Source organism: Anas acuta, chromosome 2 (assembly GCF_963932015.1).
Source record: "Anas acuta chromosome 2, bAnaAcu1.1, whole genome shotgun sequence".
Classification (NCBI taxonomy): domain Eukaryota; kingdom Metazoa; phylum Chordata; class Aves; order Anseriformes; family Anatidae; genus Anas; species Anas acuta.
Genome location: NC_088980.1, coordinates 90,531,409 through 90,555,608, shown reverse-complemented (window position 1 = coordinate 90,555,608; position 24,200 = coordinate 90,531,409). Strand labels below are relative to the sequence as shown.

The 24,200-nt window shown below is 38.0% G+C and overlaps 1 protein-coding gene across 7 annotated transcripts in view; it reads left to right on the top strand.

Annotated features, from left to right (window-relative positions):
• Nucleotides 1-13,914, top strand: part of PTPN3 (protein tyrosine phosphatase non-receptor type 3) — a 163,842-nt gene extending 149,928 nt beyond the window's left edge. For all 7 annotated transcript variants that reach the window (XM_068671158.1, XM_068671157.1, XM_068671159.1 and 4 more), the window contains 3 exons: nucleotides 3,351-3,496; nucleotides 4,135-4,270; nucleotides 7,051-13,914. In XM_068671158.1, the coding sequence (XP_068527259.1) occupies nucleotides 3,351-3,496; nucleotides 4,135-4,270; nucleotides 7,051-7,128 (360 nt within the window). In that variant the 3' untranslated portion in view covers nucleotides 7,129-13,914. The remainder of the gene's footprint in view (nucleotides 1-3,350; nucleotides 3,497-4,134; nucleotides 4,271-7,050) is intronic.
• The last annotated feature ends 10,286 nt before the right edge of the window (nucleotides 13,915-24,200 follow it).

The following is a 24,200-nucleotide window of genomic DNA, read 5'->3' as shown; positions in this document are numbered from 1 at the left end:
TTAATGTAGTAAAATACCTGATTTTTTTTTTAACTGAAGATTAAATTATAACCTAAAGGGGAAAAAATAAAATAAAATGTTAACTCAATTGCTTGGACTTTAACAAAAGTCAAAATTAATGTTGACTGCTTGAACCTAGATTTCCTTCCTTCAATATGAGTATTATAATTCTTAGCTGTGTGTGCTCTTTTCCTGAAGAACACCTGATTTTTTATTTGTCAGGGAGAGTCATTTTAGCAGAATGAAATGAGGAAGCCAGCTTTATGGTGTAATTATAAGAAGCAAGGAACAGACTACCAAAAGATGAAGGATGGATATTTTTGTTGCTAAAAGTTTTGACAGATTGTCTCCTAAGTGGTACAGCAGCTATTTGAGAGATTACCACTGCCAACCCTATACTTTGTCAGGAATTGCAATCCCAGTGGTAGACTTATTAGAAAAAATCATGGCTCTTTACCCTGACTGTTTTTGAGCAAAATCCAGGATGTTAGCTTAACCACAGTGAAGCTGTGTATGCAATTAGATGTCTTGAACTTGCACAGAAATAGCAAATGCAAGTAAGTCTCTTTTTCGGCCAGCATTTTTGCTGCAGGGATAATAATCATGAGCAGAAGGAAAATAACAAATACCATGGGACACAGATATGATGTCTTAGACCTCTGAAGCTGCTTGCTAAGTAAATGGGGGGGAAAGAGGGAGTAACAAGCCCTGATGCAGCTAAATATATGTGTGTTTAGACTTGTAAAAAAGGACTAATAAAGCCAAATTTTATAAAGAGAAAATTTTCATTTATCAGTAATCAGAATGCTACTATAGCAATTGTCACTGAAAATCTTAGTGGAAAAAAATGTATCTGTGGTAAGGATTTAAGTTGACTTGCAGACAATAATGGTTTGATAAACAACCCGAGTGTAATAAGGAGGTACCTCTTAATTTTTCCTTACCAATTTTGTACAAAGAAACAGGGTCTGGTAGGAATAACACATTTAAAAATACTGTTAATAGGACGTGCACAGTGGGGCTAACTATGGATCCAGTAACTATAATTCTGGCACTTTTTTGTTTGTCTTCTGAGCACTAGATTTTAATAACTGTGGTCTTCTTGCATGCAGTTTCAATGAGTTGTCACTATTTGGCTGACTGATTTTTCTCAATTCCAAAGATGATTTTCACTATGAGTGTAAAGACTTAAAGAATAAAAAAAATAAACATAACTAGAATTCTAGGTTTCACAGTAATAGTTTTGTATTTTCTGAATGAGACATTGATTAGAGTTCAAAAACAATTAGTTCTAACATGAATATGCATACTGTTTACAACAGCTTTAACTTACTAATAAAAATTGAAGCACTTTAAAATACTTTGGCATTTTGAAAAGCAAATGATATGGCAATTAAGTTTTAACAGTGTGTATCATCTCAGAACAGCACAACTAAAAGAATAACAACCTGATTATATAAAAATGCGAATAACTAAAAAGCTACATTGAAACTTGAGGAATGCCTGGAGTAACTAATAGACAAGTACGTTGGTCTCTAGGAATGAATAGGGCATGTAGCAGAAAATGGAAGATGATCACACCAGAAGAAGCTGTTTTGAGGACTAACAGCATGCTCTTACAGTGTATTCTTACTCTGAAGAGATCTTATGCAACGTGCTTGTAGTACTTGTTGTCTATAATCTACTGTTAAAAAAAAAAAAAGTCACCTCAGTATATTCAGGCCTAGATTACTAACAAGCAAAAATTGATAGTTAACTCTTTCCTCTTTTCTGAGCTTGTAAAATGCCTTTTTGGTAAATTTCTGTAATTACCTTGCCTGGAATAAACCCATTTCCTAGCACTCTGCTTGGTACATAAGCAGTAGGTATTCTGTCACTTGTGTGTTTTACTGGCCTGTTCCCTGGGAGTGGAACCACTTCCCCTAATGGAAGACGAAAGCAGAAATCAGTCGTTTAAAACAGGACATATATTTCAGTAATGGTTAGCTTAAGGACAAAACAATAACAGCAACAAAAAACCTCTTGAAGTCACTAGCATTATGAAAGCATTCTTGCATGGACCATTAGTGAGAGGTCAGCTTTTATAGACTAAGGCAGTGATAAAGGAGGGTTTTATTTCAGTACAGTGCCAAATGCTAAGTTTGACTATTGAGATTAGTAAAACACAGCGAACAGTTTAACCATTGCTAAACAAGTGGAAGAAATAAAGGGACAATGTTTCAGTTTGTGAAGAGAGATATCCTCATTGTATAATGCAGCAGAGCTCTTTCTTTGGTTTTGTTTTTTCTTCACTCTAATCATTAGTTATATTTGTAGTATAGCAGTGGGGCCCAGTCTGGATGCAAAGGTGATTGAGTGGTTTCCTAGTCAAAGTTAACAAAGATTTAAATTGAAAGAACTTCTATAAAACTGTTTTTAGGTATAACTGAATGAAAAAAAAAAAAAAAAAAAAAGAAAAAAAAGCTCTTCATATAGCAGAATCTTTCAAGTAATGAAGTTGTGTTTGTAAAGAAAAAGGTTCTTCTGTGGTGGAACAGAAATCCTATGTTTACAATGAACACACATACATATATCTCTATATTTAATAAATTATATATATGTTGTTTTCTAACAAACCACGGTGAGCAAATGTTGCAGAAAAGTTTGCATTGTGATTGAATCTGTAAGCACACGTATATTTACAATAGATACACAGCTGCACTTTGAGAAATTGAATTGGATTGCAGAATGAGATAAAATGGCATTCAGTTATTTCTTGGGAGAGAACCTAATAGACTGCAGGTGATGAACAAGTGATGTGAGTCTTACAGCACAGAACTGGTATGCCAGCATGGTATTCCTAAATATTGTATGTACTACAGGACATACTGCCCCTTTTTTTGTGAAATGTAAAAACAAAACCATGCTTTTGAGCTGTGATTGGGCAGCCCCACTACCCTGCTGTTGTTCTGGATGCTTCTTCTGTTCTCAGCTGCTTTTTTTTTCTATTTTTCATTCTGTTCTAAACTCTTGCATGATACTGTTATGAGTAAGTCTTGTAGCATTGTACCTCAGGTGAACTGTTGGTGTCAAGGTATAATTGGTCAAGAGTCAATAAATTAAGAAATTGAAAATCTGTTTAGATAACAGAAATTAAATTTGGTACCTCATTAATTTAGCAAATGTTAGTCTTTTGTATGTAAAGAATTACATGTTTATGCTTTACTCTGAACTATAAAACAACAAACATTTTCAATGTCCTACATCTCACAACATTTGCAGAATATGCTCACCGTGAAAAGTATAAATTGTGTCTGTCAATACAGGAGTTGTAACATTGAACACTTTTTGAAAACCTTACTATATTTCAGACAGAACAGCAGCACAATGTCACTCATCTCCAGTACGTTGCTTGGCCTGATCATGGTGTTCCTGATGACTCCATGGACTTCTTGGAGTTTGTGACCTGTATGAGACCAAAGAGAGTGGAGAATGAGCCAGTCCTCGTTCACTGCAGGTATTTGTGTTTTAAAATTCTGACTACAGATTTGGTTCAGCCTTTGAACAAGCATTTACTTTGAAAAGTGTCTGAAAGGCAGCAGATAGCTTGAATTAGTTGAAAATGCTAAGACTATGCAATATCAAAACAAGGTGAACAGGGTGGTTTTTTTTTCTCTTCCTTTCTCCTACAATTTTTTGGTGAAACTGCTTAGTTACGTAAGTATCACAGAACTGATAATCTGTAATGCAAGTTGTTCTCCATTTTCATCCTCCACCAAGTCTGTAAACTCATCGTGAATGGTACTGAAAAGTTTTTCTGTGGATAAAGAACCTGTCAAAAAGCAGTCATTTAACTCTTGCCTTTTTAGTCAAAAATATAAAATCAGTACATGTAGATTATTAGCAGTTATAGCTGTTAAAAATCGTTTACTTTGTTTGTGTTTAATTTTTTTTTATACAAAAACTATTTTCTTAGTAATCATTGGCAAGAAATATTACTGAAGTTTCTTTAAAGATAGGCTTTGTGCACTGTTCTAGTCATATAAAGGTCTTTCTGTAATTTTTAAGGCTATTTAGCATCATAACATTGTGATAAGAATATGATGTATTGCAAAATCTTAATTTTATAGACGATTTTTCTATTACATTTCACAGTGCAGGAATCGGTCGCACGGGTGTACTGGTCACTATGGAAACAGCCATGTGCTTAATTGAAAGAAACCAACCTGTTTATCCACTGGATATTGTACGAAAAATGCGAGACCAGCGAGCTATGATGGTGCAAACATCAGTAAGTGATGGAGATGGAGAAGGAAGCCTCATTTTCTGTATATTGCACTTGTTCGGTTTTAAAAGAGATGCAAGGTGTTAAATGACCTAGTTCTGTGAGTCTTCAGTTGCCATTATAGTTCATGCTTCCTACATTTAACATACCTTAGCACAATGAAAAAGGCAGCTTTACTTGTTAGGTGTGTATTTAACTGTTTATAAATATTTCTTACCTTGCAGTTAAAAGGCGATTAATTTTTATACCTTGCAAGTAGTTCGAATACAGAAAGTCACCTACCCAAATCATGTGTTTATATTATTTCATCTAAATTCTATGCAAAAAGCTAAAATAATTTCTTGGTTTTCATTCTTTGTACAAAGCCTCATAGGTCATTGTTAAACTGAAGGTAAAATTAAAGGGTTTGTGCTACAATTTGTAGAGGGAGTAGAATTTGATAGGAACAACATATGCATCTTTTTCAATTGTGCTTCTACTCTAGTTTAGGAGAAACAAAGGGCAAGAATGAAATTGAGGAAAAGCTAGGTAATATCAATAACTGAAATATGAAAATGAGTGTTTTTTTAAGATGGAGATGGTTTGATAACAATTTGAGATTATGAGGACAATTTTGCTAGCTATGAAAATGAACTTCTTGATGTTAGAGACAAGGGATGGGAGGTTCCACTTCCTTGTATAGAAGTTGAATAACAGAATATTAAGTATGCGTTATCTGAAAGAGCTAAATGCCCTACAGCAAATCAAAGTAAAGTGGTCTAGACCAACAAAGTCAGCAGTTAAATCTTTTTTCTTTAAAGAAAAAAAAAAAAAGAGAGAGCTTTGGTTTCCACTTGAACAGGGGAATCCCAAAATCACAGATCACTGATCCAGGGGGGTTGCCCAGTTCTAGCAGTATGGCCTGAAGCATGTTCAGGAGCTCATTGTACTCCATGTACTCCAGCTCTGCGAAGATGATATACATAGCCAGATGCATGTCGTGAGTTAAGATCAGGGCATACTCAGTAAGAATGGACTTGGCAGAGCTATTAACAGATCAGTTTAGTGTCTGCTGTTAATCATACAAAAGCTGTAGTTTCTCAAAGATCTGTAATTTGGTTGTCAGAAACAGGAAGACAAAAGCTTCAATCAGTATAATCACGCTACAATATAAATTGTGTAGCTATATGGCCTTCCATTTGGGGAAAAAAAAGCACTATATTCCATTAAAGAGAAATTAGATATATTAAACGAGGTAGAAAGTAGCGCTTTTAGGACATACATAAGAACTAGTTACCAACTGAAAGGTAGGAATACAGGCAACAGATAACAGCAAAGAAAACAAGTAGTCAGAGCCTGAGTCAGAGGAAGCAATGCTGAAGTGTTCATTCATATTGGTTCAACAACTTGATCATACAAAGAAGTTAACAGAAATAGTGAACAGCGCTAAATATCACAGTTGACTTGTTCAGGCAGTAAAAATATGCAAATGAAAATAAGAGAAAAGTCAAGGTAATTAAGAAATAAAGACAAAAGAACAAAGTGGTATTGGAGGTGGGAGTAATTGACTGAAGAGTTGAAAGAAAAGGCAAGAAACTTGAGATGCAGATAATGAATTTCTATCCCCAACTTTTCCTTAAGCTTTTCTGTGCTTAAGAGAAAATGTATTGGACATGTATGGACAAGAATAAAGTTCATAACTACTGGCATTGAAATGCAACATGAGGTCCTTCACAGCGTGAGCATCGTGCTTTAGTCCTGTCCTGTGGGAGATACTGGGGGAATGTTTCCAGATCCTTCTGGAGAGTTGATGAGAACTGATGTAAAAGGGCAGCTGGGAGGCATTGTAATGGTATAATTCAGAAAGCAAACATCTAATCTGTGAATACCTTATAAAAACTAAATGAGCTCAACATATTGAGGGACAAAAAAATTAATGTGGCTGCTGCTCTTCAGAAAATACTCATTCTAAAGGTTTTGATCACTTTCTGCTATGGCAGAAGATGACGTGTGGCCTGATTGCAAATTTAAAATCGAGCAACTCTACCTTCTGCAATAGTGTAGCCGAAAAAAAAAAATTTAGTAAGGTATTATGGACTCTATCAATATATCCTACGTGATAACTCTAAATGCATTTTTGGTTATGTAACTGAAATGTGTCTAGTAATATCTAACAGCAAGATTGGCAAGATTAGAGTGCTTGTAATTACCAGGTAACAATACAAAAATATTTAGGTGAGATTTATAAAAGGCTTAAGTATCTAGTTGGACTAAATTCAAAACAAACATGAAAATTTACAGATTTACATAGCTTTTACAAATAAATTGTATTCTCTGGGATTTAAGGTTGTTCTGTAACTTCGTTACTGAAAGGGTTGTTAGGCACTGGAACAGGCTGCCCGGGGAGGTGGTGGAGTCACCATCCCTGGAAGTCTTCAAAAGACGTTTAGATGTAGAGCTTAGGGATATGGTTTAGTGGGGACTGTTAGTGTTAGGTTAGAGGTTGGACTCGATGATCTTGAGGTCTCTTCCAACCTAGAAATTCTGTGATTCTGTGATTTTAAATTTGAGTATTGGGTTTTCCTTAGTGTGAGACTTGTAATGCTTCTCATTGAAATAAGTAAATGTTCCCTTTGTGTCCTGTGAATGCAACCAGGGGAGCTGGATTTTCTCCTTCTGTCTTTGTACCTCCTCTCCTGACATTGTCCAGGAGAAAAGGAAACAATGAGACTGTTAGTAGTATTAAATAATAACCGTGTAATCAGGAGTTCTAACTAATCCACCAAAAACGTTTTTTTCTTTTACAGAGTCAGTACAAATTTGTTTGTGAAGCTATTCTTCGTGTTTACAAAGAAGGTTTGATTCGACCACTGGATTCCAGTTAGCACAGCAGTGAAGGATGAAACTATTTTCCCCTAAAAAGACTGCTTTTTAAGTAAAGCAGAGGCTTGTTTCTCAAAGCAACTAGAATGGACTAGAAGCCCATGGGAAGACAGATGAGCACATTTGAACAGTGGCACTTTAAATTTCTCAAGAAAATTGCTATATCGTGTACAGTATAAAGAAATCGTGTAGATAAATGAGAGCAATTGTGTGTAATATGCTTTATTTACATAGGCACCATAAACAATCATGGAAACCTTAATACATATCTTATCTTTCACTGCCTTAAAACACCCCTTTCTTTGGAAGTTACAAAGGTCCTTGGGTTTCTTTTGAAAATACAAAAGGAAAACTACTAATATTGAAATTATTCAGTTTAAGAAGGTATTTAGTATCTTTGTATTGTATGGAAGTTCATTGAAGGTGAATTTGTAGTGTTCTTATTGGGACACTAAATATTTATGAGAATGTAACCTTAACTTCAAAAGGCTGAAAATCTTCAAAGGTAATGCATAACTACTGTCCGTTAAGAGCTGGATAAATTAGGTATTCAGTTTCCATAAATCTATTAGTATGCCAGCTGTTATAATATGCTGTATCACTGTTTGTAACGTGCAAAATGATGCTGCGTTTATACAGGTGGTACAGTCTACATCTTTTCTTGATCGTTTTTAACTTGCAGTTTATCCTTTCAACAGTGACCTACTTCTTAGTGTTAGCTATTGTATTTCTTTTCTTTCTGTTTCTGCTGTCCTCCTTGACACTTGTTTTTCATTGCTGTTTCCGTATGTGGACTGAAAACATTTTAACCTAAAATGAGGTTTTATTTCACCTTTGTTTCCATGTGTATTATGAGTTCTCAGATGTAAATGTGGATTAATGTTGCACACAAGTACTAGACTTTTGACTTGCTGTATATGCAAAGTAGTCTAATCCAATACTGGAAGAAAAATTACTACTGAACCCATCAAATACGTTGCTGCTAATTCAAGGTGTGAAGCTTACAAGGGCACGGGTGTTGCTAGTGTTCAGGTGGTGATAAAACATTGACTTGCTGCCCTTCAGCAAAAACTGTACTCCTATCCAGTGAAACACAATTCTCTGTTGCAAGAGTTCTGTGGATTTACTGTGTTTCTTGCTTTATGGAAATGCAGCTAAATTCACACAAAGATTGACATAGAGAGAACGAGTTTGTACATTGCTAAATAATTCACCCTAAGGTACACTGGTCTCCATTTCATTTCAAATGGGAAAATTGGACTTTCTGAACAATATAACCACATTTGTATGATGTTAATTTATTTTGTGTGTGCTTTTTGATTACCCTGAGGTAGTTCTTCATTTCTGAATGGTGTTAAAAAAGTAAATTCTAAGGGACTGTTTAAAACTATGTTATTTAAAAGATTAGTCCTAAATAAGGAAACATTTGAGGCATATTAGCCAGATGTTTATATGTATATAGAAGGGAAAATTAGACAATTTTCTTTTTAGAGGTATATATATTACACATACACAAACTTTCAGATATATTTTAAAACTATGGTTTGTATTATGGATATTGTCATATATCTGGAGTTTCATTCTAGAAACTGCCACAGCTGTACAATATGCATCTTCCATGTTACCAGAAGGTTGTGTTTGTTGTTTTTTTGTTTTTTTTTCTTTCACCCCCCCCAGGATGACTGAAAAGTGAATGTAGTATGTGCTAAATTGCTAACCCTGGTCTTCTGTAGGCCTAGTCTTTTCTTCCAGGTTACTTTAGTTATAAGTTGAGAAAAGAAGATACCTGGTTACTATTTATTGATCAAAAGAGAGTTTTTTAGTTGGTACTCACAGGGTCATTGGAAACACAGAAATCGTCTTGGCTTTGTAGGTTAAAGTGTCAATAAATTTGTGTTCGTTCTTACATATTGCATTCCAGATTTTACCTTTGCTAAAGTTTTTATAGTGCACTGGGTTTTTAAATTCCTACTTGATTGGGCACAGATTAGAAGGCAAGAGACTAACTCTGGTTCACTCTTCACTTGCTAAACTGCATCAGGTCACTCAATGCATCTGTGGCATCAAACGTGGAATACTTCTGGATATGCACATTTTTCTTGGGAAGCTTTTTTTGAAAAATGCCTCTGAAAAATTGTTGTACAAGTACAAGCTGTCTGCAATTGTTTGGGAGAACACTGAGGAGTGAGACAACGTGAGTAGTGGGCACTGAAGAACCAGTGCTTGCTGGCTAGTTTTTTTTGTTTGTTTGTTTGTTTGTTTTAAAAAAAGCTCTCTTTTGTTGTAACGTATGTGCCTTTCTGTTAAAACATCTTCTGAAGTTGTGTTGTGACCAGATCTCAGAGTTGTTGCTTGCAGGTGGCGTGACTTGTAATTAATAGTTTGTCAAGAAGTTAAAAAAGGCACAGGAAAAAAAGGCAAGAGAATAAATAGTAAGAAAATATTTAGAGCATCTCTGTGACATTTGTTTCTTTCATAGAAGTAATTAATTACTTACCGCTTGTGTTCAGGGTTAATGACATATTCCTATCACTATTTATGTTTCTTCATGTTGAATATGTATTTTACCAAAACTTGGTAAATTTCTTCAGTATGTAACTCCAGCCTCAAGATACATGGTATAGTTTTGACTTGCATTAGCGTGTGTGTTTTTATTTGATAATGGTCATATTATGACAACTGCTGCTCTTGTTCTGGTAAAGTTAGATGGTTTCAGTAATAGCATTCTTGAACTCTTACTTGGATTTTAATAACTTGAAATTTCTGGCCACTGATACTCCGCTTAAAGCTATAAAAATGGTAATCTCTATATTATTTGATTATTATTTTTTTTGTAAAACCACAGAGCAAATATTAACTACACAATTATCTTGTGCATTGTGTCCATCTTTATTTCAGTCTTGCTGGATTTTGCACATGTACCTGTAGGGTCCTTATGGGAGAATGAAGGGGTTTTTATGTTCTCTCTGTACTGTGTGATGACTTTGCACTGAACGATGTATGCCTTAGATTTGATCTTGCAACCTAAGGATAATTATGAAAACATCATCTTAACTGCTGGCTTTTGTTTCTGAAAGAATTAGAAAATTAAAAACTCAAAGAGTTCCTTGATTTTTCTTGTAAGAGTTTTAACTGCTAACACACAAAACATTTAACTGTGCCAGGCAATCGACAAATAGCAGAAAATGCTGTGAAGTCAAGATTCTATATAATCTTCCTAAACTTTTTAAACCCTCCCCCCCTTTTTTTTTTTTTGCCTGTGCTTGTGTGAGCATGATGATAAGCACATAAAATTTCTACCATGGTGGAGGATGAGGAGGGAGAACCTTTGAGATTTTCACCACTGTGAAATACACTAACAAGAATCCCTCTGAATTAAACAATTTTTGATTAGTTGGCTTTATATTTGATACAGAAATAACTAAGATGCTTATTCACTGTGTCTTCAAAAATATTAAAAGGGAGCACTTCTGAGATAGAGGTGGGAGGGAGAGATCTTTATTGAAAAGGAGAAAAAATAGAGCCATAAACCATGAACGCCCTTTGTGTAACAGGATGTGTAAAATACAAATCATTAAAATACAACCAAACCTTGGATAGTGGTATTTTGCACCAAAAAATAAAAATAAAAAATAAAAAATAAAAAAAAGCTTTTTAATCCAGGGGTTTGCTCACTATAATCTTCTCTTTAGATGTTGGTACTAAGTTATATGCAGTCAAAATATACCTAGGAGTCCAGCAATACCTTTTAATGCACACACTTTTTCTTTCTTTAACAGATGGTTTTATTTTCTTCCCTTCTTTTCTACTATGCAATACTTGGTTTAAAATAAATAAATCTATCTAAAGAACTGTAGCTCTGAAATATGTAATGAATTGTGCATTTGCTTTATTACAAGCATAATACCGTTTTACAAGACAAGATTCTCCTTGTAGATAATGTTCTTAGGTGTCAGACTGAATGCATAAATGGTCCACTGGTTGAAAATAGACATGGCGTGGTTCATTTCTGATCAATTAAAATTTAAGCATTGTTACTTCACTGAAAACAGTTTTATTGTCGTATCCTTAAATGTAACATTTAGGTGCAAATTTATTTTATTCATTCATATAAAGCTTTTCCAGAGTGCACGCTGGGAAGTGTTTGTGCTTCAGCTGGTAACCTGCAATTAGTCTACTTGGTTAAAAGCATTTATGAATTGAAACTATACAGAAGGTAAAGTTGTGTCATGAAGCACATTGTTCAAAGGCAGTTGAAAGCCAAGTGAATGATTAATTCATTATATAAAGCATAATGTTTTGATTAAATGGATTCTCATGCATTTAAGTTCTGACACTGATAGTGTTAAGCCATCTCAGATTACTGTCTATTTTAACAATAGCATTATATTAACAGCTTAAATATAGCAATTTAATGAAATATGGGTTAGTTTTAGTGTACTTTAAAATATTTAATGTTTCAGTTGTTCAGTAGCTGTACAATCTTCAAACAACAGTATCCTCAATCACTATAACTTGCCTTAAGAGGGAGGAAAAAAATCTTGTAATGCAAGAGAATGACTAGCGTGTGATTTTCCATGGACTTCACCATTTTTCATCTCAGACTAACCCTGTCACAATAGTGCTCTGGTTTGAATATTGGTAATGAGCAATGGTTGAGGACCATGAAAGTAATGGAAAAAAACAAATTCTGTAGACTGCTGACACTGTTTAGTTTGGGCTATAGTTAAGACACTGGTAGCTATTGTCTTTTTTTTTTTTTTTTTAAATAATTTCAAGTTCACCCTGAGAGGCAACTTCAGGAAGGAGAAGCAGAATGTACCTCTTTAGACCTCTCTGATTTTGTTGCAGGCTACTTGGGTAAGAGTCTTAGGTGGCATGCTCTTCTGAGCTTAGCTGCAGTTTTTGAGTCTTCGGTGAAATTTGTATTTAAAATATTAAAGCATTGCCTTTATTGAAACACTTCAGTTTACAGTTAGTTTCTCAGTTACTTTCTTGGCTTTCGTGATGTAATTTCTTGAGTTGTCATTGTTTTACCTTATCAGACACCTTCAAGTTTCTCACAACTGTAAAACCGTAGGGAACGTCTTGTTCAAGGCAGATAAGATCTGTATTTATTTATTTTTTTAAAATGGAAGAAAATGTTTTAAACAGCTACAGTAAGGATGGGAAGTGCAATTTTGTCCCCTTTGTGGAATCCTTTTCTCTGGACTAATTGCATCATTTCTCTTGGAACAATTTGTTTAGCAAAAAGCCCTACTGTTGGGATTTCATTTCTGTCAAACTGACCCAAAAAGGAATTATAAGGTGAATATTTTCCTCACGTACTGCTGTTTTTAAATAATATTAAGCAAAATTGAAATCTTTCCCTTCTAAAAATGATCTTGACTGCTTTCATTTAGTGTCTTTTTCTGTGATCGCATATGGAACTTAAATGGGGCTGGGTAACTAGTGAGGTTGCAAAGAGCAAACATGTTGTGCTAGATCAATTAAAGCCATTACCAACATCAATTACCAACTGAAGCCAGTCTGTCATCATATTTCTATCAGCCTTCTGTAGAATGACTGTTTCTTGATAGGAAGTCTTTGGAGCTTGCTCTCCAGACATCAGGAGGTCATCTTGTGTTAAACTAAAGTAGATGTGTGTTTTTGTTTGTTTATTTTTGTGTGTTTTTTTCAACAAGAAAAAAAAAAAAAAAAAAAAACAGTAAAAAAGTGAAGTAGGGCTATTTATTCAATTCTGTACAAAACACGCTTATACAAAAACAAAAAAGGCAAGCTGATTGATGGTAGCTGTTGAGTTATTCTTCATCAGTGCCTGTCTAATTCAGAGCTTAGGATATATGAATAAAAACCTGGTATAACTGATTTTTTCTTATTTTTTTAAATAGAAATTAAATGACTGTATGTAGAAATTGGGTGGGGAATTGGTATATGTGCTCAAATGTAAATATATTTCAAATCCAGATCTTGCAAAATAAATGTCAAGTACCGATGCTTATATTCCAGAGAGCTGCGCGGCGAGTACTAAACATAATTTATTTAGGTTTTCACACTTCATTGTATAACCTTAACAGAGAGATGTACGATAAATAAAAGGGACAGTCCTATCAAGGCCTGAAGTTGTTGGGCATTCATAACAACAAATGATGTATTGTTTAAAACTGACCCTTGTTGCAACGGAGAGGGAAATGCGCTTAATAGTACTTCATGAAATTACATAAAATTTGGGAAAGCTGAAGTATTCTTGGCAAGCTTTGTACAAGATCCTGCTATTCTAGTCAATAAGTTCATATTTTCATGTGCTCAGTTAATGTTTTTCATCAGAGATGTAGAAAAGCCTTGAAAGGTAATAGTCATTCAGTGATACAGATGTTAATTTTGTTTTGTTTTGTGTTTTTTTGGTCAGTGGATGTTTCTGTACCACTCTTTACTTTCTTCTTCTGAGATCTTAGGTGCCAGTGCATTAAAGGAATAAAATAATGTATCTGATGTATTTGGAAGGTAAGGAAAGAGTTTATTTTGTATCCCAAGCTGTGCTTTTCTTTAAAATCATTTGAAATGTAAATTAATGTTGATATCGCAAAGCCTAATTTATTGGTAAAGATGTAGACACCTCCTGAAATGAATGTATCTTTTTTATTATTATTTTTATAGGAATAAAGTATTGGTTAATGTTTCCAGTATAGTTTTCTTGGGGTTTGGATCTCTTATGAACAAAACTATTACAGCCACCATTTTATGCTTATTGGTTAAAGGCTAATGGTGAAATAAAGCATTTTTGTCTATATGGCTTTACTGTGGCTTTATTGATGAAATCATTGAGTTGTATGAAAAAGTTACTTTTTAAATGCCTTTTAAAAACAACACATGGCTGTATCTTGAATTTTATCAAAGCAAGCAAGCTGGTATGGGAAGTGTCTGCTCCATAAAGAGTGTGAATTTTTTATTTATTTATTTATTTATTTTTATAAAGAGCTTGCTGGAGAAGTAAAGCAACCAGTAAGCCTAAAATTTGTAGGGCTATTCCCCTTTCAACATTTTTTTTTTAAGAGAATTATCTTGATTAATTAAACCAATAAGCCTTTGTACTCATGACATATATGGCCACATACACAATTGTTTGAAAGTAGATTTTATTTCACTTTTTGTTTGCTGCTGCCTATAAAATGTGCAGATGGGATTTCCCATCCATCACAGTACTCCCAGAGTCATCTGAGTAGCCATATGTCCTATACCCGCTGTTACTCTGGGCTTCTTGTCATGTTTTCACAGTGAAGCAGAGACTAGTGAAGCCATCCTTGAATTATTTTCCTTTGCGTGTGTATGTGAAATATAATTTATAGGTTTCAAACCAGAAAATACACTGAAGAATGAACCCAACGCTACTAGATGGGTAGAGCATTGACCTTTAAATGTTTGGGGTTTGGTTAAGAACTGGAGTAGCTGTTAGTAAGCACTTTTTTGCTATTGAGAAGAGATGGCTCTGCCTACTAATTAGTCTTTTTAAGCTTTGGACCAATAATCCTTCAGAATGGTTGCTGTGCATCCTGATGAAGCTACAAATTCAATGAAATCTTTGTGAGAGAAAGCAGAAGGCCAAAACAAGCCATGTGGGCGGCTGGGCCATAAGGTTGGAATTTCTTACAGGTGCATGGCAAACTGTACCAAGTTGGAGGTTTTGCTGAAAATCCCCATGAAACAGCTTACAGAAAGAGGTAGCAGTGTCTTCACAACATGTTAGCAGGATAGAACATGGAAGAGCCATTTGGAGGATATTTAAGGCAGAAGTAGGTGTATGCATGCTTCACTTGCTTGTATACTTGACTCCAAACCCAGGGTTGTATTGTCAAGGCTTGCCCTGAGCTTTTAGATTGTTCTCATTTAAAACTAACTATTGAACTGTTGCTCCTTGCAAACTACAAAGCAATATCTTGTCTGAGTATGTGGATCCTCAGCTCTAACCTGGGTAGCTCGGATCATGCATGTTCAGAAGCATTAACATAAACATAGTGTAGCTCTTTGGATTTACGTTCATTTATACAGATTTCAAGTTGCCATACACTGTCGGTTTCAAAGCGGGATGACTTAAGTATAGTAATTAGCCCAAGAGGATGTAGTGACTCCAGCCTTCTGGTTACATGCCAAAAATTAAAGTGTATTTTGTTTTTGAAGCTACTCATATCCTGACCAGACGCAATGTTATTTTGTGTTCAGAAAGTCATATCTGTATTATTTTCACCTGTGCTGCTGCAATATTTATTAGTTTAAGTATTGCTATTACAAGAGAATCCACTCTATTTGCTTAAGTGTTCCTCAGAAATCTCATTGCTGAGGGCATTTGCATTTTGAATAAAGTGTCGTTTTTGTCCTCACTGAATTTCCTCTAGTATTGTATCTCTGCTACATCTGTAGCACTGCCTGCATTTCATGAGATACCAGAGGATAGGCAGGAGTCTCTGGCTGTCTTGGGCATGCAGCTTCTCCAAGAGCTCTTCCTTGTACCAGGAAGTTGTGGGGCTAATTTTGAAGATTGAAGCAGGAACTGAGGGAGAAACAGAACAGCCAGCTCAAGGCAAATTAGGACTGAACAGAGCCCAGATGCTACACACGAGGACCACAGAAGGATGCTACATGCTACAGGACCAGAGCTTGATTGGACCTTCTGAAGCAGCAAGTGGCTGACAATTTACAAGGAGCTTCTTCCTCTTCTTCCTGTTCTCTTTAGATTTTCACTTGAAGGAAGGCAAGCAATTAGCTAAATTTCCTGTGGTAGGAGTGCTAGAGCTGGTCTTAGTCCCCTTTGGAGTGGAAAGGTTTCCTCTCTCCTGTAAAGCCACCTGTTCTGTCACAGCCCGATGCATGTCATGTTACTATCCTGTTACTTGACCTGACAGAAGTAGCACTAAGTACTTAAAACCAGCCTGGTCAAACCAACAAGAAAACAGAGCTCCTGAGCTGTGTGAGCCATGTAACCAAGAAACCCATCTTAGCAACTCCTATTGCAAGAGGAGCCTTAAAGACGCGCTGAAATTGCATTACTTTCAAATGCTCTCTCGTTCTCTATCAAGTGTATAGTGGGGTGGGGTGTATAAACACGTGTATATACATATATGCGTGTGTGTATATATGTGTAAAAGAGTATATAAATGAATAATGAAAGTAACTCCAAATAGGGCAGAGCAGGCATACATTCACTTTGAATTTTCAAACACAAGAATCCAAAAGGGAGGAGTCTATAACCAAGGTGGCAGTGCAGATAATATAAATTCATGTATTAATGATGAGTGCTGGCTTCCATGCCACTGTAATCTTTGTAGTAAAGTAAAAACTTGATCTGATATACTGAAAAAAAATCTGTATATCACCTGTTTTTATTATTTATATGCATAGCGTTTGCTTTTGCAGATTCCTGTAATGCATGTAGAAATTTACTTGTCCAATTAACACTGAATATTACTTGTGTTTTTTTGTTTGTTTGTTTTGTTTTGTTGTTGTTGTTGTTTTTTGTTTTTTTTTTGTTTTTTTTTTTTTTGCCATCTGTGATAAGGTTTGTTGTTGTCAATATCATTGCAACAAGGTTATTTAGATTGAGGACTTTTCTAAGGCTTCACTTATTTAAGTGAATTTCCTGGAATTTGAGGGAGTTTAGATGGCAAAGAGTAGGGAAAATAAAATACTCTACGTAGCCATAATTGCATTCAGCCTATACTTAAACTGACTTACATACCATGTCTTGTGTTGTTAATCAAACCAGCTATTATTTGAGTTTATCTGATATAATTAGGGTGCTTGATGCTGTGCAAATAACTATCAAGTGCAATCCCTGTTCCAAAGGGCTTTCAGATTGGCTCAGAGCAGAGACAAAACGGTGTATATGTGCACAATCAACCAGACAATGGGATGTAATGAAGCAGGAATACAATATCCTTCTCCTAGGCTAAATAAGAAAGCAAGTAAATGTACACTTCCTCCATCATGGCTCAGTAATAGAAACAATCCCCCAAATCATTTCAGCAGACATATTAAGAGAAGAAGCTGAGCCATGTGAACTGAGAGGGTTTCTGAAGCATCCAAGTGCAAACAGGGAATGGTATTGTTTGGAGCCTGGGTTATCCAAGCACAGAAAGAAATAAGAAAGTCATAGAAACTGAAGTAAGGCATTGTGCCAATGCCTTGAGAGGAAGCCCACATAGTGCAGAGCACTTTCTGGAAAGAGACTTGAAACCCTGCACAAAAATTTGCTCCTGCTGTGATCCTATTGTTTAATGGAAACAGGACCTTGGTGAAACTGTGCTGATTCTTTAAAAGTTTGTACAGAAAAATTAGAGGTTTATTTTCTAGTACAAGGATCTTGCTAGCTTTTTTTTTTTTTTTTTTTTTTTTTTTTTGTATTGCTTGTTTATGCAAAAATGAGAGAGAAAAAAAATAGTAGTAATAGCTGAAATTTTGCAAAGGAAAACACATTTCTCATAACCCCCAATGAATAAAGTACTGTGAATATCTTGTTGCCAAGCAAAGTTTGATTTGCCATAGTGTGAGATGTAGTTATTTATATCCATTCTCCAAAGGGGTAAGGCTAGGTACAGGGACAGTTGCTCACAGCAAAGCTATCAGATCAGGGATCTGAACTTGCAGGCTAAATTCTGGTCCTCTGCACGTGCTGGGGGCAATGCCAGGGATGATACCAGCTCCCAGACTGCTTTACTTGTTCTGTGGGTTGTCCTGTTTGTAGAAAAATGTCAGGTGGGGTTCTGCGCTGGAGAAGGCTCATATTAAAAATGGTTGTATTACTGGCTGTGGTTGGTAGTAAGGAAGCAACAGCTTTGGGGGGCTGCATCGGGACAAAACAGTTTACGAGCAAGTGAAATACTCGCTTCTCCTGGGGTGAATTTAAGTGTAGCCCACTCAGCATCCCCTCTGCTAGCAGTGGCCATCCCTTCCTTAACCTAGTTTGTTCTCCATTGCTCGCAACACATGTGCCTCCCCTGTGTGCGCAGCGTGCAGTGTTAAATTCTGGCTCTGGCGAGTGGGTAGAGGTGGGTGAGTTGCTGTTGTGCTGGAACAGATGGTGTCTGCAATGCAGCCACCAGCCTTCTGCGTGTGCTGTAGGTGGTTGCTAAAGGAAAAGGGAATAATTCAGAGCTTTTGTTGAAAAGGTTTGTTGGCTTTCTCTTATTTATTGGGGGGGGGGAAGACAATTAGGAAGCTGGGGTCAGTTCGCTTGCTCTAGGGGCTGATGGTTGTCAGCGATGAGGCTTGGTTTATTCAGAAAGGAGCTTGGTGCACTGGGCCAAGGTAATGTGATGGCGATAGTTAAGGGGAATCTAACCAATGGCTTTCTGCCTGTTGATAATTTGCAAGGAGATGGATTACTGGACCACAGCCCACCATTTCCACATGTTCCCATCTTCCTCTGCTATGTCCCCATCACCTATTGTAGATGAGGCCTGCACTCGGGCCACCTGCCCCTTGTTCCACCTGCCTGGTACCACAGCCTGCACGCTGCCCCTTGCCCTCCCAGCAAAGAGCCTGTGGACCTGACAGGTTCCTTGTCCCACTCAGAGGCCTTTGGCAAGCAGGTGGGGATGTCCTCCATGCACCTGGTGCAGGGTGGCTCCTCTCCTGCCTTGCTGCCCCTCAAGTGACACCATGCGGGCACAGTGACCGCCTGGCCTCTGCCCCAGGGCCTGGTGTGCTGCACACCCTCCTTGCAGGGTCCCTCTCCATGGGGGGTTTGAAAAAGGAGTAAAAGAGCCATTGAGAGTGATAGCTGGTGAATAATCAGGCACATTGGTGGTCCGTAACGGTCTGCTCCTGCCCCCTGGGTTTGAGGTCCTGTGTTGGTTTGTGGGGCGTTGGGGATGTACGCCATGCATGCCAATGCATCTGTGCTAATGGCTTTTCTTTGAGAAAGGCATCAAAGGTTGACTGGTTGGGAGTAGGTTTTCATGAAGGTTTTTCTGTAATGATGATAAATATCTTGATAAATGTGCTTTTTGTTGCAATAATTCATTTGTGGCAGCTAGAGTTTCTTTAGCTGAAGAGACTCAAATCTACATGAGGGAAAAACTGACAAAACTTGGAGGAGGAGGTAGAGTATTCATGTCCAACAGCCCATGAACATATTTTTTTTAGTACAAAAATTGCAGAATATCCTTGAAGACCTGTAGCATTGAAAGTAGGCGCTGAATTCCCTTGTTTAATCATGCAGCAAAGGGTCTGACTTCAGCTCTTTGCTGGGAGCTGTAACACAACCTTAGCTGATTTCCCAGTAACATTGTACTGTGAGCTCCTGCCTAATAAAATTAGAAGATAATTCACATATGTTGTATACTTCACAGCTTAATGTTTCATGCTGAGTGATGTAAGGTATTTATCAACTGGTTTAATAGATCAGATCTCTGCCTGCATCTCCCCACGCTTGGCTGCATGTGGATTGAGGCTGACAACTCTGCCTTTATGAAAATGTTCCTTCCTCAACCCCATGACTAATGCAGATAATTATTTTTAAGACAACTCTGGATACCACTGCAGTACGCTTTCATGTGCACACAGAAATATGTATTTACATTCATCTGGCATTTGTGAACCCCAGGGCTCTGCATAAATCTTGCTCTTACAGTGCAGTTTAAATAAATATTTTGTGGGGCCAGTGCCACAGTGGGGAGCCAGTTTGCACAGTCTGGATAACCAGAGGAATAAAACAGTGATTGTGAAACAAATGAAGATAAGCATCAAAGAGATCTCATTTCATGGCATGCTATTAAACTCTTGTAGTCCAGAAGACCCTTGAGGTTGGTCTGTTTCCTACATTGACCTATAAATTTTCCTATCCAAACCCAGCTGAACTTGGGAAAGGCTAAAACCTTCTTCTAAATGAGTAGAGGGCAGTGGTGGAATGGAAAAGGATTTGAAAAATCAGAAGCAGAGCCCTTCACGTGAGCTTTGCCTTGCTTTGCTTCCAGGGCTAGGCAGGGTGTCACAACAGCAGGGAGGCAGGAGGACTTGGTTATGATTCTGCATCCGGAGAAATGGCTGGCCTGACTTATGCATTGGAAACAACAGTGAATAAATTCTTGTGACACTTGCATAAAATTAAGAAGAAAAAAAAAAAGTCACTTTCTTAGATTTTTACATCCCATTATGGCAATGGGTTGAAAGCTAGATTGATTTGATCTGATTTTTCATGAGTTGGTGGTGGTTGCTTGTGTCTCGGTTGCTTGCTGCATGTTCACATATAATTAGATAATTTGTTCCAGTTCTTTTCTAGGAATTGAAATCGAAACCACTTGCTATATTATCCTCGGACATTTCAATTTCTTTCTCTTTTTTAAGGGTGTACATCTTGCTTGTCTCTTTCCCATTATCCCACGCTTTCTCCAAGTGCTCAGCAAAAACTTCTTAGTGGTTCTGACAAGCAGCCTGGATGTATCTATCTCTGTTCTGCCTTACCAGAATACTCTTTGGCTTGCTCCTCTTCTGGAATCATCTTGGCACTTACACCCCATCCCTGGGCATTATTCTCCTACCCATCCATGCTCTAGCTGGATCCTTTTCACTGAAGACTAAAGCAAAGAGACATTAATTGCTCTGAGGAGTGATCATTGTCTTGCTAATATATTAATTTACATACTTTCCTGTTAAGATTACTCTTCTCTGGGTCTGGTTTGAGTCCTGGCCTTTGATTTTACCCTTATGAATTCATGCGCTTCTGTCATGTTTATCTTGAATAACTTAACGCATTTCATAATTTTTATATTCTTCTTAAGGTTCAGGCTGTTGCAGAGCTTCTGACAGAGTCAAGTTATGCTTCCTCCACACTGGCACAGCACGTGTGTGTGCTGTTAACAGTGTTCCTGTAGGGAGCTGCAGAGCCTCCTAGGCTCCCTCATCTCTTTCCAGAAAACCATTGCTGTCCCTGAGTGATAAAAATCATTGAATGTCCAAGAGCATTCCAAGAAGATCTTGAGTCTTTTGCTTGTTTAAGAGCTTTCTTTTGGGAAAGAAAAACCAAAGGCAACCAAAGTCTGCACCTAATAACTTAGGGAAGAAATAAATGGGGAGAAAAAAAAAAAAAAAAGGCAAAAAAAAGCAATTGAAATTGTCTAATGTTTATTGTTAGATAACCTGCAGCAGAACTTGAGTGTGTCCCATACTTCTTTGCTTATTTTCATTACTAAGTGGAGACTTAAAATAAGTTTATCCCTGTGTCCCATCAGAAAAAAAAATAAATGTAGAACATAAAAATAAAATATTTCACTGATACATCAAACAAAATAATTCCTTTTTCCTTGTTAACTTTTTCTATACTGCTATAAACTTTTTTCCTGATACTCATGTTAACAGCAAGAGAAGAACCAAGGAAAATTTCTGTCCTTTACCTGATGCAGCAGGAAGTGTGGTCACTGAGGGTAAGGATAAGGCTGAGGTTCTCAATGCTGCCTTTACATCTGTATTTAATAGTCTGATCAGTTATCCTCAGGGTACTTAACTCTTTACTTTACAAGGTACTTACAGGGACCTGGACGTCCCCTGTGATTCAGGTAGAGAATTCCCCCCTGTGATCCAGGAAGGATCCATCTGGAGGAGCATATCTTTAAGGCTTCACCAGACGGCCTCCCTCTCCTGCCGTGGTCCATGGAGAGCAGCAGTGCTCCTCCAGTCCTGCACCAGTCCTGCAGGCCTTGCACGAGCCTGGCTAGCACTCCCCATGTGCAGGCAAGCATGGGCTCAGAAGCAACAAATCACAGCTCTTATCAGGCCCTCAGTGTCTCTTAGAGCTAAAAACCACTTCAGCGTATTTTTTTGCTTCTTCTTCCCCACTCCCATCTCATTTTCCATAAAAAAATATTAACAATGTGGCTTTTTTCATCAAATGTTTTCTCCTGGGGTAGAAATTCATTTTCTGCCCTCTTGAAATTCTTCCTTGCTAGACCCCAGGGGAGAACAGCAATATCAAAGCCCGGGCTGCTGAAGTGGTACACGCACAATGTTCTGACAAGCAATGGCAAAGAGACTCGGTTGTATTTGCATCTCACAGCAGCTGATATTAATGTGCACAGCTAAAATAAATCCAAACGATACCGCACATTTATGATCAATGCTTAAGCAAGTTGCTAGCTTAGTAATCAGAAAGGCTAATGATGATTAAATTTGCCTGGAAATACGCTGGCACGCAAGAAGTAATATTTTTATCTCCTCGCAAAACTGAATTAGATTTGAAAGCTACACAAAAACTACACAGAATCTTTCCTTTAAGCTGGATATATGCTCCTAGATGCCTTGGAGGCAGTGTTTATGTATTTTCTGAACATTAGTAAGTGCACTGGAGGCCAAGCCTGCTGCAACGCTTCTGCTGGAGAGGAAGGAAGAGCAGGCACTTCAGGCAGTGCCGGGGTGGTGATGTGGGCACCAGCAGGCTGGGCTGGGATGCAGTGAGGGAGAGATGTGTGCAACAGCAAGATGAACCTCTGCTCATCGTTTCAGGAGTAGTATCCTGCTGATAGACAGCAGAGAGAGGCCTAGCAGCCAGCTGAGGCTGCCCTGAAGATGTTATCCTGACATTTTGCAGCAGGCCAAGCACAGCGCCTGTGCTGGTGGAGCACAAGTGAGAAGATTACTTTCATTCCTTTGTACATCATGTGTCCCTGCTGTCAGATGGGTGAGAGGGAGCTCACTTAATAACAGCAGTGATGCACAATCTTTCTCCTCCTGGCACAGTTCTCTGCTCTGGAGCACCGGGCACGAGTGTAGCCAGGTAAAGGTTTCACCTTCCTGTGTATTATTCACTGTCACATCTGGATATTTTACCTAAGGCGGGTTCCTGCTGTTCGCTTACTGACTTACCACGATTTTTGTCCTTCCCCTTTCATCCTGCACAACCCAGGGAACAGCTCAGGTGATGGCACAAGCCAGCTCCTGCGAGCAGTGGGGGTGAGCAGGGCTGGAGGAAGCTGGCTGCAGCTGGAAACAGCTGCTGAACCAATAAGGCAGAGACAGGACGGCTGTAAGAGCTCTTGTGCTTGCCTTGTGCTTAGAGGTATGTGGGTAATTTATTCCTGGGGTGAGAGGTGCCACTGCTGGAGAGAGGGATGCAGACACAGAAAGCATCCTCTCTGAGAGGTTTTCTTGCATTAAGCCTCTTTTAATCTCTGTTTCTGCTGGCTGTATCACTTTGGTTCTTAACAGGGGACATAAGCTCAGCCTTTAAAGATTGACTGGAATGTGACACATTTCCCTGCAGCTTGACTTACAGCCAGCCCTACCTGCTGGCCTTAGTGACTGCTGGTGCTCCTGTGGTGCTGGGAGAGACCCCTGTCACCGGGATAGGAGCTGGACTCACTGCTTGGTCCCCTGCAATCACGAGAGCTGCTGAATGGTAAATCCCTCCTGTTGCACCAAATTCCCTTGTCGCTTGCAATTGCAGGACCTTCCTCAAAGCAATTTGTAAGCAAAGGAGTTTCTCGACAGCAGGTTTACAGCTGTCACTTAGTGCGATGGGTTAACTCCTTCCAGTGGAAACGTGCTGGCTCAAGGCTCCAACAAGAAAGAGACCCTGGAAAGCCCTTGCTGGTGGTCTGTAAGCAGAAGGGTGGCCATGGGGTCACCTCCAGGTTCTTCCTTGGGTGGTAGCTAATTCTCCAGGGAAGGAAGAGATCCTAGAGGCTTCCTGACCTAATATAGCTTCTCACATGCTTGTTTGTAGCTCTGGCTTGTTGGTGGGTCTGGAAACTGCACCCAAGAATCTCTTTTACCTGTCAGCTTGAAAGCACCATCCTGCCTGAGCCTACAGAGCAGCTGCTCAGCAAGGGCCCAGGGAAATCCCAGCACTGTGGAAATCAAACAGCTTGGAAAAAGTGGAGTTTTTTTGCCATGGGTCTCAAGAAACTACTTGATATTTTTGTTAGTCAAGATACTGATATGTTCTGCTTTGAGAAGCTGGGCATTTTTCTGTTACTTGGACTGATGCTCTTATGCCACCCAAAGAGCAAACATCAGTGTTTCTGCAGTCCCCAGGATGCATTCCCCACCTTCAGAGTTAGCAGATGTCATTGTGGGTTTGCTGGCTTGG